At 43.3% G+C, this 21,686-nt stretch overlaps 1 protein-coding gene across 1 annotated transcript; it reads left to right on the top strand.

Moving 5' to 3' along the window:
• Positions 1–253: 253 nt before the first annotated feature.
• STX6 (syntaxin 6) lies at positions 254–21,686 on the top strand. The gene is made up of 8 exons (XM_054036655.1): positions 254–485; positions 4,673–4,842; positions 5,519–5,613; positions 8,799–8,861; positions 11,321–11,443; positions 13,997–14,103; positions 15,545–15,639; positions 18,369–21,686. Exons 1-8 carry the CDS (start codon positions 451–453, stop codon positions 18,443–18,445), a joined length of 765 nt encoding a protein of 254 aa, XP_053892630.1. The 5' UTR covers positions 254–450; the 3' UTR covers positions 18,446–21,686.

Below are 21,686 nucleotides of genomic sequence, written 5' to 3'. Positions count from 1 at the left end.
GCCCTCAAAGCCCTGGGGATGGGGCTTCAAAGGACACTTACACCTCCCCTCAGCCCCGTGATACGGGGCGGGAGGACGCACGCCTCGCGTGACGCACGTAGGCGATGTGCTCTCCAGTGTCACGTGACAGAGCACCGCCCCTCACGCCCATTTCCCACTGGAGAACGCGCTCGCCTGTCACGTGACAGCAGAAGCCCCTCCTCGCGGAAACGGCGACAAGGCCACTTGGGCGCTACCCTCCGTCACGTGACGGCGGAGCGGGCGGCCCCCCGGCGGGGGAGGAGATTGGGGCTCTCTGGGCTCGCCTCGTTCTCCTAATCTTTTCACACGGGGCGCCTGGCGGTGCGGGAGAGGAGGGCCGGAGCTTGCGCCGTCGCGGCAGGGACACTGAAGCGCCCCCCTCCCCCTGGGCTTCAGGGAGGGGCCCGGGCGGCGCTGGTGCAGCTGGCCATGTCCATGGAGGACCCCTTCTTTGTGGTGAAAGGGTGAGTGGGGGAGGGGCAGGGTAAATGGTGAGGTGGGGGCAGGGTTAATGGGGGGGGTGAGGGTAACTGGCGGGGGCAGGGTTAATGAGGGAGCGGGAGTGGAGGTGGGGGGTAGGGTTAATGGGGGGTGAGGGGAGGTGGGGGCAGGGTTAATGGGGGTGAGGGTAACTGACAGGGGCAGAGTTAATGAGGGGCTGAGGGGAGGGTTAATGAGGGGGTGAGGAGGTGGGAGCAGCGTTAATGAAGGTGAGGGTAACTGACAGGGGAAAAGTTAATGTTGGGGGGGTGAGTGGAGGTGGGGGGCAGGGTTAATGGGGGTGAGGTGGGGTAACTGGTAGAGGTAGAGATAATGAGGGGGCTGACTGTCAGGGGTGTGGGGGGGCGAGTGGCAGGTTAGTAGAGAAGATGGGAGAGATCAATGGAGGTGAATGGGAAGGGGTGGGGGTTATACGTTTTATGACATGTGAGAATCTCTGGGGCAGAGGAATTCCCTTTTTTCCCCCCACTCCCATGGAATCCCCCACTACTCAGTCTTTCTATCCAAAGAGAAACGAACTTCCTTGTAATGCTTCTGGCCCCACCTGCCTCATGCTCTGCTCCAAGGGTGGATGTGGGATGGGTGACCATGATCTGCTCCCATTTAGGTAGAATGGACTATGCCATAGTCCACTAGGGGTTGTATGTACTTGAATAAAATTGCCAATTAAAATGGGGATAGCTAATATTTGTGAAACATAGACTAGTTTTTCACAAACATTTTTTCCAGGAGACAAGTGTTTGTGATGTCTTTCAGTCTAGGCTGAGCAATAGAGTATACCAGAAATGTTTAACTTAGAGCAAATGTGTGGGGACTATCCAGACTAGCCTTTATAAACCTGTTACCTATCTTGAGTTAATAGGCAATCAGTTAAACTCAGGGTAAAAAAAAATCTCCTACATACACAAACAATAATGGTTAGAGAATGGGATTGCGGGGGGGGGGGGGGGGGAGAGTATTTCTTCATTGCAGAGTTAACTCAGGTGATCATTATTTGGGTGTGACCACTTGAGTTGGCCTAGCTCTAGTTAGAGCAGCAAAACTCTACAGTCCTGTGAACCTAGGCAGGCATTTTGAGGGGAAAACAGCTTTACAAATTTTGGAACCCAGCCTACCACTGAGAGAGAGGGGACTGGCTCATGAGTTGCAAGTTCATTGTAGGTATATAGTGTTCCCACAAGTGTGGCATTGAAGCGTTTGCATGCATTTATTGTACGTATGGCTGGCCTTGCATAGAGAGAATATTTTATTTGAGATAAGTGGAGACGGGCTGGGGGGAAAAAAAATCCTCTATCCCAGTGGTTCTCAACCAGGGGTATGCATACGTCTGAGAATACACAGAGGTCTTCCAGGGGTACATCAGTTCATTTAGATATTTGCCTAGTTTTACAACAGACTACATAAAAATCATGAATAAAATCAGTACAAACTAAAATTTCATACGACTTGTTACTTCTGCATATACTATACACTGAAATGTGTGTGTGTATGTGTGTGTGTATGTGTATATATATATAATGACCCGATATAACATGAATTTGGATATAACGTGGTAAAGCAGCGCTCGGGGGGCGGGGGGGCTGTACACTCTGGAGGTAATGAGAAAATAAGAATTTTTCAGTAGTAATGTACTGTGACACTTGTATTTTTGTGTCTGATTTTTTTAAAGGAAATAGTTTTCAAGTGAGGTGAAACCTGAGGTACACAAGATAAATCAGACTCCTGAAAGGACTACAGTAGTCTGGAAAGGTTGAGAGCAACTGTTCTATCCTAAGGAGACAAGTAGGCAGGTGGAAGGAACAGGCTCTGAGTTCAGGAGATGTTGGAGGGATATAATTAATATGATGCTAGTCTGGTGAGTCAGTGGCTCACTGGCTTCATGAATGCTGAGGGCCAAAGATCTCAAATTGGGGATAAGGTACAAAAAATTGGAACGAGGGAGATAAATATTTAGGGAGAGCTGCTGGCATAGGGCAATATTGTCTAAGAGCCATTGATGTGGCATGACTTGTATGTGGTTGCAAAGAGTTTGGGCTAGAAGGGGTTAAATAAACTGAAAACTTGCACTGGAACAATTATCTTAATTTCAAGTCCTGATGAAATCATGACAAGCTGAACAGAGTTCAGGGATTGTTGAGAGATACAGAGGGAAGCAAAAGAAGGAAAAAGCAGTTGTGAACATGGTAAGAGGTGGGTAAGAGTTCACCAACGTGGAGGGTGAAAGTGAAACTTGCTTCAAGGATGAAATGGTGTTATGAGAGAGAAAACAAAATGCTCTGGGTTGGGAACTGGGCTATGTCCAGGCAAACTTTAGAAAGTTTGTCTAGAAGTGTGGAGACTTGCTCATGGTGTGTGAAAGGAGGAGATGTAGCTTCTCTCATGCTGTCCCCTCAGATGACACTAATTCTGCTTTTGTCCTCTTCAAATTTAGCTCTGAGGATAGCCTTTTAGCTCATCTTATTTAAGTAGATTTTTCTTTTGTGTAACTTTTCTCATCTATGAACATCCAACCTTACTTGAAATTTCCACTTGTTGGTACTTTCCGAATATGTTTGGGTACAAAATAAAGAAACCCAAACTTCCATTAACAAAGTTTACTTGTGACTGAGGAAAGCAAATAAGTTGTACTGTATCCTTAGTCAAAGCTATTATGTTTAGTGCCCCAAAATATGCTAGGCCATTTGATAGGCGACAAATAAGGGGCGGAGGAGAAGGGATGTGCCTCTTACGGAGGGGTGGGGAAACTTTTTCGCGTGAGGGCCACATCTGGGTATAGAAATTGTATGGCAGGCCATGAATGCTCACAAAATTGGGGGTTGGGGTGCAGGAGGGGGTTGCAGGCTGGGGATGGAGCAGAGGAGTTTGGAGTATGGGAGGGGGCTCCAGGCTGAGACAGGGGGTTGGGGCGTGGGAGGAGGTCAGGGGTGCAGGCGCCGGGTGGCGCTTATCTCAAGCAGTTCCCAGAAGCAGCGGCATGTCTCCCCTCCAGCGCCTACACGGAGGCACGGTGCTGACAGCTCTGCGGTTCCTGGCCAATGGGAGCTGCAGAGCTGGCGCTTGGGACTGGGGCAGTGTGCAGAGCCCCCTGGCTGCCCCTACATGTAGGAGCCAGAGGGGGAACATGTTGCTGCTTCCGGGAACCACTCAGAGCCATGGCATGCATGGAGGGGGGCAAGCCCCTGACCCCGCTCCCCAGCGGGCGCTTGAGGGATGGATTAAAAGGTCTAAGGAGGACGACGCGGGCCGTAGTTTGCCCGCTGTAGTTTGCTCTTACGACTGCTCATGCTTGTCATGTCCTGACTTCCCATTAATTTGAACGGATATTCCACAGGAATAAGGCTAGCAGTATTTGCTGGTAGATATTTGCTACTTGTTAAGTGATAGTCACAGTGCTATCAGCAAAGTGTGCATCTTCATGATATAAATTGAATGCACTTTTCCATGGAGCTTGCAGCAACAGCAAAGGCAGTTCAGTTTAATAAACTACCATATCTGAATGGTAATATTAAAATCACCAGGGCCACACTGAATACAATACATGTAAAAACTCTAGGGGGACAGTTGCTGCAATTCTTATTGCCTTTGATGTGAGGTGAAACTATTCTAGTAGGGAGAACATAATGTGCACTTGATACTACAGTGTTACCTCGGTTCTTCTCAGTCCTGAGATGAAAGATGCAATAGAAATGCCAAGTGTAGGCTGGTTCCTCCATCCAGAGAAGAGCATTGACGTACCAATGTAACTACTAGGGAAATGTGTGAAGATTCTGTTTTTTGGCAGCAATTGGCTAAAGGCTTGGGTCCCTTCAATAATTGGGTTTGCTGTGACAGAATTTCATAATGTGGTAATTTCTACCACACTATGGGAGGAGACAAGATGTTGACTGTTTCGCATCCACTGTATGTGAAGAATCTTTCATTTTCAAATGAAAAGAGCGTTCGGAGGAAGAAGTTCTGGGGATTATTGATGCAGGAAGGCTTACAGTGAAAATTAGTGACAACAGTTCCCTGCTCAAGGTTTATCTACACAGAGAAAAGACTGGTATAACTAATAGATTAGTCAATTTCTCCATCTGGACAAGCCCTTAGTCTTGTCAATACAAAGAATACATGCTGATCATCCTTTACCTTCCCCTCTTTTCAATTGCAGGGAGGTACAAAAAGCAGTGAACACTGCGCAGGGGCTGTTCCAGAGATGGACAGAGCTCCTGCAAGATCCCTCCACAGCTACAAGAGAAGAAGTTGACTGGACCACCAATGAGCTCAGGAATAACCTGCGGAGCATTGAGTGGGACCTGGAAGACTTGGATGAAACTATTAATATCCTTTCTATGGGGCCGCTGCAGTCAGTTGGATAAATCATATATGGACCTACATAATAGCTAGCCAAGAGATTATTATGGCTCTTAAGGATTAGTTCAGTCTCAAATATGCATCACACTCTATATAAATTTCTCATTGGAGTTACTGTTTGCATTAAATTGCACTATGTACAGTTTAGTTTAGACAGCAGTCAGTTAGATCCCAAATTTCAAACAAATAGGCAAAAGTGTTCCTTATGTTTTCCTCCCCAATAAGATGCAATTTAAAATGAAATGTTCTGTTCACTTAAGCACCTTCTGTTGGATAAATTTATTTCATGCAATCAAGCTTATATTATATGATTTTGGGAGGATGCTAGTCTTTTTCCTTCATTTTAAGTTTAAACTTCTGAAAATGCTACACAGTACAGATCAGAGAACCCAAATATTCAAGCGGGAGAAGGAGACGCTGCATGCTGATACATGTCCTGTAGAATGCATTCCTTCCACACTTTTTTCTTTTAAGTGGTTGTGATAGGAACATAATTTATCTAGTACTTTACTAACCAAAGTTTTGGAAAGGTACAATTACACTTATGAATTATAGGAGTTGGGGAGCCCTTTCCAGGCAGCCAGGATAGCTAGATCTTCATAAATGCTGAATACCAGTTAAATTATTTCCTTGACTTATTTACGCATTGTTGAAGCAAATCCTCGGAAATTCAACCTTGATGCAACTGAGCTGGGTGTAAGAAAAGCCTTCATCACAAGCACACGGCAGGTGGTCAGGGTAAGGAGCTTGGCTGCTTATTGTTTGTGGAGGGGATTTTCAGTGATAGTGTGTAAAAGCCCATGGCCACTTCAAAGTACTGCAAATTAGTTTCCAGTGTCAGTCTAATATCAAACTGTTACCTGATTTCTCACCACCCTCATTTTCAGCAAAATCTCTCTGATAAGGGTTCCCAAGCCGTGGTCAGTGAAGCACTTGCTTGTTGTCTGCAGAGAGGTGGTTGGCTTCTACTACTGGCTCTCCTCACTTCCAGCTGCTTCTACAAGTGTCCAGGTTCCTCTCTGCAATGAACAATCTGGACCTATAGAAGCAGCTGGAAATGAAGAATCAACATAACTGCCTCTACTACAGCAAGAGGCGGAGAGGAAATGAGTCTAGCTTTGAATGCTGTTTTAATTGCGCTGTGCATATTTGAAGTGCAAACTTTCAAAGATTCAAATCAAAATCAACTTTCACTGAACTGTTCAAAGACATGTCATGCTATTTACATACCAGACATCAATTTCCTACCCTCAGCTGTTCTGGCATTATATCGTTTAGTTTACTAAGGGAGAATTGGAGGTTCTTATTCACCAATGACTTAGTTCTTGCTTAGATTTTAAAAAGCTCACCTTTGGGCAGACACGCATCTGGAAAATTTTGACCTAAAAGATCACTTTCACAAAGCTTTAAATACAGTAACTCCTCGTTTAACGTTGTAGTTATGTTCCTGAAAAATGCTACTTTAAGCGAAACAATGTTAAGTGAATCCAGTTTCCGCATAATAATTAATGTAAATGGGGGGTGGGGGTTGGTTCCAGGGAAACTTTTTTCGCCAGACAAAAGTTAGTCTCTCATAAAAAAAAAAAAAAAAAAAAATAAGTGTGTGTGTGTGTGTGTATGTATATACACACACACACACTTAATACTGTACGCAGCAATGATGATTGTTAAGCTTGGTTGAGGTGGTGAAATCAGAGGGTGGGATATTTCCCAGGGAATGCCTTACTGCTAAATGATGAACTAGCACTCGGCTGAGCCCCTCAAGGGTTAACACATTGTTAATGTAGCCTCACGTTCTACAAGGCAGCTCGAATGGCGGGAGGGGAGACAGCATAGCAGAGAGACTGTGTGTGTGAGAGAGAGAGAGAGAGAGTGACACACATGCTGACCCCACTCTAAGTACACTGCCTTTTAAGTAGATCAGCAACTTGAGACAGCAGCTGCTGCCAGCAAGCTCCCGCTGTCCGGAGCCCTGTCATGTGTCCCTCCTGCTCTGTGGAGATGGGGTAAAGGAGTGGGGGGAAGAGGAGGACACCCTGACATTAGCACACACCCCAACCCCTCTTGCACAGCAAGCAGGAGGCTCGCAGGAGCAGCACATTGCAGTGAAGGGAGGGACAGCTCAACTGCCCAGCAATTGATAGCCTGCTGGGGGACTGCCGCACAGGGAACTTAGGGGGGCTGCCAGTCCACCCTGGTTCCAAGCCCCCACCAGCTAGCTCCAACAGGCTGCCTTTCTGCAAGCAGTGGACAAAGCAGGGGGCTGCCAAATAACATTATAAGGAAGCGTTGCGCAACTTTAAACAAACATGTCCTCTAATTGATCAGCAACGAAACAATGTTAACCGGGACAACTTTAAGTGAGGAGTTACTGTAACTGAAAACAAAGTTAGAATGGAAATGCAGCCCAACTATAATGGGAGCAGCCGTTACTACTATAAGTATGGAGAAAAGGTCAGCTGGGTTTAAGTTGGGCCTGAATGAGTAGGATAGATTCATATTTGGTTGGGAGGGATTTTAACAACCAGAAAGTAATTGAAGGAGAAGGGAAACTTTAGTGTTTGAGAGAGTGTTAACATCTGATAAGTAAATGCTAGTTAAGAAATTCTCTCCCAATTGGATTTAAGATTTTTTCCCCCCCATTGTTTAATATTTTAACACAAACCTTAATTTCTGCTGGTTCTGACAAGATTCTTAGTTGATATTCATAGCAAGCCACCAAATTGTGTTCTTATTGGGAACTGAGTTCTTACCCTATTTGCAGTATTGTTATCTAACTACAATTCTTCCTGAAGTAGAAGCCTGCTTTCTAGGGAACTAATCCTGAAACTGTCAGACAAAGGTAGTGGATCCATGCTTATGTGGCTGCCTTTATATAGTCTGGATTTTTATCTTGAGTAAATCAGGTAAATTCACACTGTCCCCTCTTGTCCAGGCTGCAGTCTGACTAATGTGAAAATAACCCAGCTCAAGAACCCCTCTAAACATAAATCACTAGCATGGTCTTGTTTTTGAGCAATGCTTTTTATTTTTAATTCTTAGACATTTTAATTTACATAGTTGACTCTACAGCTTTAGTTAGCATTTCTAACAGATTTACTAGAGTGCTGTCTTGTGAAAAGTAATTCTTTGGGGAGGTCCCAGTATATTTGGGATATCTTATGTGGCTTTTATCAGTCGCTGTCTGGAGCAAGAACGCACCAGATATTCTGGTGATATCCGACATTTGTGCCAGCCTTGAGATTATCATCCACTTTAGTTATCATATTTGGCCATTACTTCACTTTTATATATCCGTGGTAGTAGGGGGTCTCACTTTCAGTATAGACTGTTCTGAATGCAACTTCTAGACTTCAAAGTCATCTGCTATCATAGTGGCTTTCATCTAAGGAGCTCAAAGTGCTCATTGGTCAAAGAAGACTTCCATGCACTTGTATAGTGACTTAAGAAAGAATGATACCCATTTTATAGAGGAGAAATTAAAGCACAAAACGTGGCTTGTCCAAAGTGGCACGGAGGGGAGAGGCGGGGGGAGGAAATGCAGGAGATCTAACTTCCAACAGCTAGAACACAGTCCTTCATACATACCACTTAAGAAAATATTTTTTCAATCAGCTACACAAATCAAGCATTGTTACAGCAGTGGAGAATGGGGAGGAGCAAAACCAGTAGTAAATCACTAACCTTTTCAGAATATTCTGCCACAAGGGTTCTAGGCTTCATTAACCTTTTCCTTAGCATTAGGGCAACTGTGAATTGTAATATTACTTTAGTCTTCCAGGATTTCTTAAAGCACATGCTTGTAAGTAAAGGGCTCTTTAGTCCTCCATAAAACTTGCTATGTATGTTTGTTTAAGCCATTATTTTAGCAAATTGGCAATCCATTTAAAATTTGATCATATACCTTTTTCTTGAATAAACAGGAAATGAAGGATCAGATGTCAAACTCATCTGTTCAGGCACTGTCTGAAAGAAAAAACAGGAAGGTGAGAACCAATAGCAGACTGCTGGCTAAAGTGGACACAAGAATCCTTCGAGATGGTTGATAACTCCTTATAGTTCAAGTATAGTAGCTGCTGACTTAAGCTACATGTTAGATGAAAGTACACTGACTTGGCTAAGGGGCTCATGTACCTTAAGGTAGAGTACATTGGTATTAAACAAAATAAATGCCAGTTTAAACACCTGACTGCCAGCATGCATCTTGTTACCCTGTTTCCACCAGAAGCTTTGTTTACAAAAAAACAAATATCTATCTTAAACTGGAAAAGCATCCATTTTGCTGGCATGTGATCTTTTTGTGGCTAGTAATCAGTGAAAACACTTATTCTTGCGGGCACAGTTTGCTCTGGTTGCTTTCCAAACCTTTCACACAAGGTAATAAGTTACTACTCAGTGATTTTTGCCTCAAACTGCTTATAAACCATACAGTCTTGCATTGCTCCTCGGAGGGAAAAAAAATCCCCATTTTTCAGAGGAGAATCTGAAGCCGGAGAGGTTGTGAGTCTCTGATCTAGGACTGTAATTCTAGCATTCATGGCTTCTAATCCTATGTTTAGCAATATCTATTTGACTATGTAAACATAGCAAAGCCTCATTATAAGAGGAGTCAGGAAAGAGTTGGTGTAAAGGACGTGGTCATCAACTTGTCTGCTTGTAATGTAAGTAGACATGACTTACACTAGCACAGAGGTGGGCAAACTACGGCCCGCGGGCCACATGCGGACTGCAGGACCCTCCTGCCTGGCCCCTCCCCTGCAGCCTCAGCTCACTGCGCGGCTGGTGCAATGCTCTGGGTGGTAGGACTGCAAGCTCTTGCCGAGCAGCGCAGCTGCAGAGCCGCTGCCTAACCCGGTGCTCTGTGCTGTGCAGTGGCATGGCTGGCTCCAGCTGGGCGGCACAGCAGCTTGTCGCGCCGCCTGCCACTGGCGCTCCAGGGAGCATGGGGGGTTGGATAGAGGGCAGGGGAGTTCAGGGTGGTGTAGATGGGGTTAGGGGGTCAGAGGGTGGGGAATGGAGGGGGGGTTAATGGGGGCAGGGATACCAGGGGGGCAGTCAGGAAGGAGGGGGGGCTTGGATGGGGCAAGGGTCCCCAGGGGCAGTCAGGTGTGGAAGGTCAGGGGACAGGGAGAGTTGGGTGGGGCAGGAGTCGGGGGGGGGCATCGGGGTGAGAAGCAGGGGGGGTTGGATAGGGGTGGGGGCTGGGCCATGCCTGGCTGTTTAGGGAGGCACAGCCTTCCCTAACCGGCCCTCCATACAATTTTGGAAACCCAATGTGGCCCTCAGGCCGAAAAGTTTGCCTGCCCCTCCACTAGCAGGAGAGAGTTACAAGTAATTGCAGAGTGACCTCCAGAGCAGCCTCTACTGAAGTGTCTGTATGCATAAATCACTTAATACAGAAGATACATTTCGGACTTTTCAGTAGATTCATCAGTGTCAAATTTCCAGACAGGCGGGTGAGGAGAAGGCAGGCCTGATCATTATATGGTTAATGCAACTTCTTGCTCAACGTTTAAAGTATAGTCATGACTCACTTATGCCCGCCCTTAAAGCTTTATTTCCCTACTTTCCCAGTATCTGGATGTTGCCAGGAGTAAGAATGCAGCTGAGATAGAACAGTATGACCCAATCCTAGCATTGATAACTCCTGAAGGAAGCTACTGGATTCTGCAGTTTATTTTTGGAGTTCCTTTCTTCCCCCAACCCCTTTTCAGTCTGAAGGAAGTTATGACAGCAGTGACCAGTAGCAAGTCACCACTGAGATATTAGCATCATGGTGTAAGTGAGTTCTCTTGAATGCTGCCTTATTAGAAAAAGTTTATTGACAATCTGGAATATAGGTAGAAGGTTGCAAGTTCACTTAACTCTCATACCAGGTTAAATAACACTAGGATTGCCACCCCTGAACCAGGAAGTCCTAGCCAGAACTAATTTCTTAGTCACTGGAGAGAACCAGCAATGTACTCAACCTTTTTGGGGACAATGTTTATTCTCTGTTGGCTTACTGCGTGTCTTCTGTTTTTCCCCTTCCCTGACCTTCTGTTCTATGCTCACACTTTATCTGGCACCTGTTAACCTTCTTTCAGTGCCTGGTCCTCTTCTCTCTCCTCACTGAGTGGGTCTAGCTGCTCTCAGTACACTTTTCTTCATATTTGTTCCTTCTCTCCAGCTGCCCAATTGCAGCAGTCACAGAACCATATGACCCCCCCCCCCCCCAACATTCCATCCATTCTCCTGTTTAAGGGCCAGCAACTACAGCCGTCTGCTGCTGGAATAGGAATAGAGATGGAACGAAAGTGACTTGTTGTATATACTGAGTTGGGTAACATGGGGTATTACTTAATCGTCTTTCCTGCTTCCACTTGGAACTTGGTTTTAGGTGAGGTGACATGACCATATATTGGAGTGTCTTACTGATTAAATTCTCCTGTGTGTATGTATACAGGCACTGCTGGGAGAAAGTGGAGGTCAGAGTTGGAGCTCTGGATCAGATAAATATGGCGGTTTGGATCGAGAGCTACAGTTAGCCAATTCACACTTCATTGAGGAGCAACAGGCTCAGCAGCAGGTATAGTATTTCCTGCAGGATAGTGCACATGGATCCCTTGCTAATGGCCGTGTAAGGAGATGGTGGTACTGGCAGTAATAGCCAAAAGTCTTCAAACATCCAGCCATGAGCCATCTTCTGTGCTCAATACAATGAGACCCATTTGTTTTCAATGTTGTTGCCTACATACCTGTTATAGGCACCTAAATATTGACTGTTGTGCTTAAGGTGGTTTTGGGGTGTACGTTTTGGCACACAAACTTAAAGTTTAGGGCTTGGATGTATAGGTGTGTGTGGAAGGCAACTAAAAGATATAACCCATCTGGAAGCTGCCACATGCTGATGAAATCCTTTGTGAAGCATAGAGAATACCTGATTCTGCCAGATTCCTCCATTCCAGTTCAAAAAAAGACTCTGCTTTTACATGTATCTTGAATAAAGATTCATTTAGGGCTGATGCATTAAATACCCCTTGATATTGCTGCAGTGACTTTTCTTCATCTCTCAAAGAAAAAACGGATGTATTTATTCCACCCCTAAGAGGACCCTTCACTGTAAAATTTGTGTGTATTAAATTGATCTGTAATGAACCCCGATCTTAGCCTCTCTTGTCCTTTGATGTGTGCTTTTAGCTTCTATTGCACTAGGACTTTATTATTTTATTTTTGGGGGGAGGGGAGGAGGAGATGGATTTTCCATTTTCCCCTAAATTCAGCTTGGTTTAGGTTCATTCTGATCACCTGTAGTAAGAAGACTTAATGTCAGAGACCCTCCACTGAGACTGGCTATAGATGCTGAGAATTCACACATGGGCATGGACAATTTCAGCTTCTCCCCTGAGAGCAGGTGCCACTGAACTGAAATGTTCTTTGCGTTAGTACAAATACTTAAAGGGGTGGGGCCTCACTATGTTCATCACCTTATCTGAGCACTCTGATTTAGTGCATTAAAGATTAGGACCAGAATTAGCTGAGGAGCCAGTGTAAGATACAAACCGCTAGTATTATGGGCTCTGCCTGCTTAAGATAGGCTAATCAAGATGGATGTAACAGCATACATTTCTACGGTGATGTAATAGTTACAGCTAACTAAAATAAACCTATACGATAGCTCTATACGTTAATGTCTACTTCTTTGTGCTTTTGACAATACATTTATGATTTAATAGAAAAATCAATCATGAACGCTGCTAGGAACCATTGTAGGGTAGCTTACTTTGACTGCTGCAAGCTCATTTGAAGAATTGTCTGGACAGTGCCAAGTTTATATGTAGCTGTCCACCCAAGCATAGGTTCTTGGAAGGAATGAAGTGAGGTATTGGTAACAAGTATCTCCCAACAAACTTTTCAGCTCTTTAAGTGATTGAATAATCCCAGCTACGTACTGACCTTGTAAAGGGCAGCTGATAGATCTTTAAAATGTGTTTGTGCACCAAAGTCAAATGGCATAGTCTTATCTAACAACTGTTTCGTTAGTGTATTCAGAGCAGAGTTGGCAATTCCCTAGGAGAAATTGGTTTAGGACCGGGTTCAGGAAGTTCAGCAACCATAGAGCAAATCTTTTCAAACTGGGGATACATCCATTCAAAACAGGAATATCCACAACATCAAAGTTGGTCTGCTGCTACAGAATGCTGCATGCCTTAATGGCCCTGGACTGGCAGTCTGCCGCTCTATCACTTCTGACTGCTCAGTGCCTCAAGCCTGCCCCTCTGCATTCTTGTCATGTTCATGTCATTGAATGTTTTCAATATTACATAGCTTCCTTGAGAAAATATCCAATCAAAATGTATAGAGACATTCCAGTCTTCAGTAGCATAATTACATTAATCACAGCAATTTTATTTATTTGTTAAGCCCTAAATCTGCCTTAAGTAACCACAACTTGAATATGTAACTAAAATGAAGTGTAACATGTGCCTTAATGAAAATTTTTTAAATAGAAAATGCTTTAAAGTGGGACTAACTAATGTTGCCCAGTACAGTAAAACACACCTTTGGTAAATACCTTGCCATCCCTGATTCAGTCATATCCGATCATTTTAGTGACTAGTTTTGTACTTATGTTAACTCTTAGCTACGCTGACTCTGCAATGCGATCTGGATTCTGTTCCATCATATGCATCATCAGAATTGCTACTAAGTTCCAGTCTCTTCCACCCATTAAAGGTAATGGGATTGCACAAATATGACATCAGGCTTGCAGTAGCCTACAGAACTGTCCTACTGGTGATATGCAAGATGGTAAGAACCCATCTTGATTCTAAGCCCGCATTGAATGTGCAAGGCTGATAGGGAACAATTCCATTTCACTTATCAAATGAACACTTGATAAGGAGTTACTGGGACAAACGTGGAACCCAATCATGCTGCTTTGACAGTCATTCTTCAGGATTGACCAACACTAAGTATTCCTCTAAATTACAGGACTAGTCACTAGAAGTTCAAGCCTACTTCTAAACTCTGCTTGCTGCCTTGCCAGTTTGGACAGGCATGTGTCAGAGCATTGGGCTCTGAACCAGTTGCAACTATATGTTGGATTTTAATTGCTTGTTTCCCTTCTCTCTGGCACCAGTTGATTGTGGAGCAGCAGGATGAGCAATTGGAACTGGTCTCTGGCAGCATTGGGGTGCTGAAGAACATGTCCCAGCGCATTGGTGGGGAGCTGGAAGAACAAGCAGTGTGAGTGCTGAGAAACAAACCCCAGACTGTAGGAGTTATCAGGAATAAGACATGGGGAAGGGCTGGTGATAACACTAAAATGTAACTATTGGTGCTCCTGTCCCCAGAAAGGGCAAGAGCTGTATATCATTGGCTGACTGTGGCTTTGGAATAATATTGTCAGCCTGGTTAGTGACACACAGGAGATCCCAAATGCTATTCAATCATAGCTAAAAAATTCTGCCCACACAAAGGATTAAAGGGTAGCTCACAGCAGCAGTTTTCATCCATACATTTATATATAAATTAGATGTCTTCTTTCCAAGTATGTATTCTCTAATCAAATAGTTATCTGGAGTTTCCAGTGACACCGGATAGCAGTTTCACTTTCAATAAGACTAGTGGTTCATACCTATGTTTTACTGTTACTGAGAAACTTTAAACACATCTTTTGTGTAACTCTGCAGTGTCCTTTTGTGCTCCCAGAGTACAAATTAACACAATGGTTCAAGAACTAGAGTGATAACATCATAGGTAACTACATACTAGTAAACAAGGCAAAGCAATAAGAACATAAGAGTGGCCATACTGGGTCAGACCAAAGGTCCATCTAGCCCAATATCCTATTTTCCGACAGTGGCCAATGCCAGGTGTCCTAGAGAGAATGAACAGAACAGGGAATCATTGAGTGATCCATCCCCAGTTGGCTTGTGCTCTCTTAAAAAGGGGAGGGGAGGAGCAAAGAACAGAACAAATGGAATGGGAAGAGACAACAAACAATGGAAAACGGTGGGAGACAGAGAGGGAAGAAACTTAATCCTTTTAAAAGCAAAGCAACTGGTCAAGGAAGCTTTAAAATCTTACCTGTTCAAGAATAAGTGATAAGTTTATCCTGGATGTACTTCTCTCTCAAAATGGATTCTTGACAGTGATCAAACAGCTCCGCACAGGTTTTAGTAACTTTCCTACAGCATTTAAAACCAGAATGGTAGGATACTTAACAGCAATTCCAAATCACATTCCCTTATGATACATAATTAAGCGCTCCGTGTAAGTGACAAAGCTTTTAACAATGTGACATTTTGGACCTTAAATGGTTAAGCCTAAACATGTTTCGCTAATTTTGGATCAAATGTTTATCATCTACTGCTCACCTTGCAGAGATCACCAGAGCCGGCTTATGTACTGACTTCATACATCAGGGAAAGCACTTAGAAAATCAGTCCAGATGAGTTCTTATTTACCACCAGAGTAAAACTGCTGGTTGAGCAAATTTTTGTTTTGACACTATCAAATAAGACCCTAAAATGTGTTTTTGTACTTTGCCTGGGGATTGGATTATTTTTTGTAGGTGTGTGACAGTCTTGTGTGTGTAGTGAAGTCTTGAGATACATCGCTAACTAATCAGTACAAGTTGCTTAGGTTGTTTACCTGACACAGCTCCCCTCTTCTTTGTCCCCAGGATGTTGGATGACTTCTCTCATGAGTTAGACAACACTCAGTCACGTCTTGATAATGTTATGAAGAAGCTTGCAAAAGTGTCCCACATGACCAGTGGTAGGTGGCGGAAAATGGGTTCTGACTTCTAAACCAGGGAATGAAAGCTACATTAGTCTGAGGTCTGGAATGTGCTGTGTTGTCTCCTGGAGCTGGGACTAGTGTCTAGTAGTTTCTCTTAAGTAGTATGTTTTTTGAGAGCATGGCAAGACAGGAAGCAGTTCAGTGTATACATAGCCAGGTAAAAATAATCTTACTCTACTTGAGTGTAGAGCCTGGCAATTTATAGTTCATGCTGGGACTGTCCTTTTTTTTAGCCTGTTCCTCAGCCTTTTTTCACCTGCAGATTTTTTTTCTATCATTTATGCAACCTACATGGTGAGAGAATGTACCTTGGGACTACAATTGTAATAGCTTTTGCATCATTCCACTTTCAAGTTTTACTGTAGGTTCCTACAAGCTTGGAGGATGCTTAAGCATGAAGCAAGCTAGAGAACTTTAGTTAAACCCCACGTGAGCAGGTGGCTTTTCCTTGCTGTAAAGTCCAAGCAGTAGCTGCCCACAATGTACTCCTGGCATTGAGTTTGGTTTTATGGAGTTTTTTGTGAATGAAACAAAACCCATCCTGAATCTTCACTCCAGGTGTGGAAACTACACCCAGCCACAGGAATGCTAGCATCTGCCACCATCCAAAGGCTGTGGATAGTAAATCTCAAAGGTGCCAAAGCAAATAGCTTAATTCTAGAGCGTGTGAGAGGAGGGAGAGATTATTGAAGGCTTCTAGTATCTCATTGGATTGGTTGCCAAAAAAACACCTCAAATCTAGCAATGCCTCCTCAGCATTCATCTGTGTCTTGAAGCCTGAAGCCAATGGTGAGCTCATGCATCCAGCTGGTAAGATTCTCACGTGAGAACTGAAAGACATCAGGTTAGTTTTTCTAAAATGCAACAGGAAATGAATGAGAAATACTCTAAATTAATCATGTTGTGCAATTCATGCTCCAGGTCTTTCCCTGTGCCTCAGTGTTCAGAATAAAGACTCCAAGAACAGGCTTAGTTTAAGGCTTAGCTTTACACTGGAACAGTGTCAGATGAAAAGCTCCTTGCCCTCATTAGGAGGAAAGATGGTGTCTGGGCAGGTGTAGCCTCCAAAGGGGTGGGGGGGAAAGGCACTACTTGAACCCTGAAAGGGGGTCCCAGAGCTGACAGGATGCTAAGGATAATAAAAACAGGAAGTATGATTGATTGTGTAGGCTGACTTCCAGGAAGTGTCACTCCCCGGAGTTGTTTTCATTTATAAACAGTGTGTGTGGGCTTTGTAATAGTCTACCTAAATGTATTATCTTCTTCTTTCATGGTTGCTTCATGTATCTCTGGAAGCAGTGGGTATATTACAGGAATCAGATAGAAGAAAGGTACTATCAGCCTGTCAGTGTCAGTTGCCTTTCAGAACTGATGTTCTGTGGGTCACTGTCCACAGGCAGTAAGCATCACAGAATCATGGTGAGAAGTGCTTTCTGACATATACAAACTGCATCTGAAATCAAACTGTTGGATTAATGCAGCATTTGGGTCAGTCCTGCTGGTGAACATTCAATTGAAGTGACATGTCACTTAGCAGTACAGACAGCTGGCAAACAACTCACTTCGTTGTTTTCTCCCCCAGACACGGTTTAATGATCAGAAAATAAACTTCAATTTCCTTTAATTGTTGTGAAAGACTGACTTTTTAGAAATGATGGCTTTTAGTTTCTATTAGTACCTGCATCCTAAACTAAGAATTCAGCACTAGAAAAGTTGAGACCTGTGGGTCTCCATTAGTGCAGTTTTGCTAACTGTAGCAATAATGGAAGTTATGGTGTGAGCATGGTTAGATGAGTGATACAAACAGCTCTGTCTACAGCTTCCACCACTTGTGGAACTGCGCTGGTGGTGAAGTATGGGCCTAGCTTTGCCAATGCAGTTATAGCCTATGGGGAGCACCAGCAGGGAGATGAGTCTTTCCTTCATCCTTTAAAAGTGCATTGCATAACACAGAGTTTTTCCAGGACCTGGTCTGATGATGGCTAGAGAACCTCCAGACTTCTTTCCAGTGCTTTGACAAATTCTGCTTCTAAAACTCTATTTTTCTCCCTCCATTAAGCTGCAGCTCTAGTGTCGAACTGTGTGGTCACCATCCAGATCCCCTCAGGATCTTGCTGTAGCCCCCAACAAAGAAAGAAGTTAGGACCAGATGTTTTTAAGGTCAGGGGTAGGTGAAAATAGAAGAGGAAATCAAGGTAGTCTTGACAACTTTTAAAGGAGGTTTAACTAATTCTTTGCTATGGAGCGTTACTTTAAAGGTTAGTCTCACCTTCCTACTGGTGGCCATTCCTCTTGCTGAAATTTCCAGCGTCCCAAAAGCCCTAAGGTGGAGGTGAGGAGAGCTCTTGTGCAAAATCTTCAAGAAGCAATATAAGGCATAACGTGTGTGTGTGTGTATGTATATATATATATAAATAAAAAATGGTGCAAAGTTCTCAAAGGGTGGGAGCTGGGCTGAGTTACATACGGCTGGTGCACCTTTGCTTCCAGTCGTAGTAATACTGCTGAGGCAAAATCTGGCTCCTGGGATTCTCCTAAGGAGAGTCTGGCTGAATTGTTCCTTATGTAGCTCTAGTTTAAAAGGCTCCATCAGACTTTCCTTTCTTTCTGGCTTAAATTAGGTCCTTCGTAGCGCAATGGAGGAAGCTTTCTTCCTCTTCCCCTCCCCATGGAAGTAGAAAACTGATGTTTCCTTTTTCTTCCAGATCGACGGCAGTGGTGTGCAATCATCATTCTCTTTGTTATCTTACTGGTGGTGCTTATCCTGTTTTTTGTGCTGTGATGGACTAACCTCCCTTGGACTTGTGCCCCCGCCTCAAAAAAAAAAAAAATGGGGAAATGAAACTTGGTTATCATTTCCCTCCACTCTGAGATTCCTGTCATGAAAACTTACATCTGGACCTTACTGTTCTCTGTTGTGGACTAACACCTATGGCATGACTCTTGCAACTTCTTCATCTGATTCTAAGCCTCATCAACTTGCCTGAGGGGAAAATGAAGGACGGATGTGATCCCAAATTCTTCTGTACCTGGGACATACTGCTGTGTGGACAACCGGCCCTCTTCTCTCTCACCGTCCTATGTGGAGTGGCCTAGATTTAGACCTAGAATGGAAAAGGCAATTCAGAAGGAGTTTACCACTGTTAATATTTTCATCCATTACAGGTGTGACCCATATGAAGCCTGGAAACATCCTAAGCTGCCACATATTCCCCTTTCCCTTGTCAAATGCCACTCTTGTCAGCTTTAGACATAGACTAATGGTTCCTTGGGACAGTATTTCATTGACTACTGGAAGCTGATCACCAGCCAACAGTGCAGCACTTCCAAGCTAATAAAAGTTGTTCACTAGGAAGGAAAGAAGGCACCGGAGGAGTAGCGTTGATGTCAGTAAATGCATTAATTTATACTCTGGCTATCTTCACTCCAGTGCAAAGCTATAAGAGACATGTGCGGAGATAGATTGCTTTTAAGGGTGCATACATTCTGCTTTTGAAGATACTAAGTGGTATGAGCAGCAAGGTCTTGGACCCTATGGGATTAATAAAAGGGGAGATATGGCTCATAAGTGCTGACATGAAATCTAATGTGAACTTGAGTCTGTATCTAACAGGCTACTGGCACTGTGCTAGACTGGTCTCAGAACAGCAGTATTGATTTTACCTTACACAGTTAAGTAAGTAGCTTGGACGTGTTAGAAAGAATCATGAGCAAAACAAACTCGCAGGACATCTCAGCAGAATCTTACATACTGTGTATTGGTGAACTACAAAAAGCCTGTGCTGCCCTGCCTGAGGCAGCTGCAGTTAACTGCAGCGCTTTAACTTGTTTTACTGCACTGTAAGCCAAAAGCTGATCAACTGTAGGCTGAGGGTAAACGTTTTCTAAAACGCTTTAAATCTTGATTCTACGAGCCTCAAGCCCACTGAGTGTGCTCTTTGCTGTTGTGTAACTGAATGACTGCCTCTGTTAAACTGCTGTCACCGTTTGGCAAGTGATTTGTCAAGTTTTAAAATAACATACAATATTTTGATAAATAAACTTCAAAGGTATTTAATATTAATGATATGGGCCATATTCTCTCCTTGGATATGTCACATCCATTGACTAATTTATACATGCACAGGGTAGAATATGGCCCAGAGCTTGTACCCTAAATGTATATTAACACACACAAAACTAGGAGGTCTTAATTTTTCCTGACCCAGTATTTTTTAGAAATGTTAAGCACTGTTGTGACAAACAAAAAGCCAGAACATGCAAAGTTAAGGGAGAGACTCCAGTTCATCATTATTTCCCCAATCCTTACGTTACCTTTGAATTGCCTGGCACTTCAGTTTTGTTTCACAACATTGTTATTTAAGTCTAGTTTTGTCACAGTGAATTGGAAATTAGACTTAATGAGTCACTGTTTTATTTAAGTGTTGCTAAAAGCTGTCAGTACCAAAACTTGGTCTAGAAGGGCTCAACCTGGCAGCATAGGTGTGGGGACAAATAAATCCAAATAGCTGTTTTATACTGCAAAACTGATTTAACCCCCCCCCCTTTTTCTTTAAATTGCTGCTCCTGGCCTTCTGACTCAGATTAATTTAGAAAAGTTTAAGGCAACCACGCTTTTCTTTTAAAAAAGAATTGCCCTTTCCAGGCCAAAAAGTGGGAGTTAGTTAGTGCCCATACATAGCAAATCTTGATAGCTAAAACTGCATGCTGCTCAAATATAAGCCCATTCAGTGGGTTCCTTCCTCAGGATACCCTTGAAAGTGAGATTTCAGCTTTAATGAGATATTTCTTTGTTAAACACTGAAATAGACTTTAATCCTAACTAAACTTGCTTCTGCATGGCAGTATTGTGGCTCTCAGACTAAATTACAATAACCCGCCTATGTAAAAAAAATTGAATTTGTACACAGAACACTTACGTTGTAACATGGAAAGTAAGCATGTACTATATGCCTTCTCGCTCCTGCAGGATTAGGGATAACTGCCCTTCACTCTTAAATGGGACATTCGTTTGTTTAATGTGCCCTTATCTCTATTTTGGGTAGCATTTCCCATACAGGCCTTCTATATTTAAAAAAAAAAATTGCAGATCACCTTTAACTGAGAGTTTGTCTATACTAAAAAGTTAATACAGATTAAGGTAGATTGCAAATTTAAAGCACAGTAGCTGTTTCTGAATAACTTTGTGGGTCAGCCCTTATTCTGGAACAAGAATGCCTTGTTGCTGTTTAGCTTAACCCACTTGGAAACTGTAGAGAAGCCCTGAAATATTCCTTGATTTAGTTGGTCAGAAATAAGTTAAATTTACCACTGGTGTGTTAAATACATGCTTTGCTTCCTCTAGGATCTGTTATACTCTTGCTGTGCATATTGGAAGCTAAGTAGACTTGGTCCATTATAATCACACTTGCATTTAATATCTCTTCAAGAGTAACTTTTCAGTTGGAGATCCAGGAAGCTAACTATGTAACTCCCATTAGGTTTAATAGGAATCTGTGTGGACCTGACACTGTACCTTTCAATGCTGGGCACTTCAGTGTTGCTGTTACAAAGCGGATTTGGGTATGTGCACCCACTGCTGCTGTGTCTTGTCACTGGAGAATATACTAACCTGTTTGTTTTATATTTGGAACAGCATCCTGTGAAATGACTAACTTTAGACACGTCAGAAAACTTGAGCCTATATAAAAACCAGAGGAGCCATTTTCAGTAGAGGAAGGAAGATTTCCCACTTCTCATTCTATTTAACTGCCTGATACTGTAATTTCAGTGCAGGGCTCAGTGCTAGTTGTTCATTGTAGAATGTGGGAACAGACATCTTTTCACTGGTAGTTGCACACGCAGTTCCCCACTTACATTACAATACGCTGTGTTGTGTTCTCTCCAAGAATTCTTAATTAAATGAGTTGTACAGAACTGCTCCTCCACTTAAGGAAATTTTAGACTATAACATGTTACCAGAAGCCTATTAAACTGCTGTGCTTAAGTACGTCTGTCTAGATGGTGCTGCGAGCTAGCAAATT

The sequence above is a fragment of the Malaclemys terrapin genome, chromosome 8 (assembly GCF_027887155.1).
Source record: "Malaclemys terrapin pileata isolate rMalTer1 chromosome 8, rMalTer1.hap1, whole genome shotgun sequence".
NCBI lineage: Eukaryota > Metazoa > Chordata > Testudines > Emydidae > Malaclemys > Malaclemys terrapin.
Note: the sequence above shows the minus strand (reverse complement) of the source record. Positions and strands in the feature narration are given on the sequence as shown.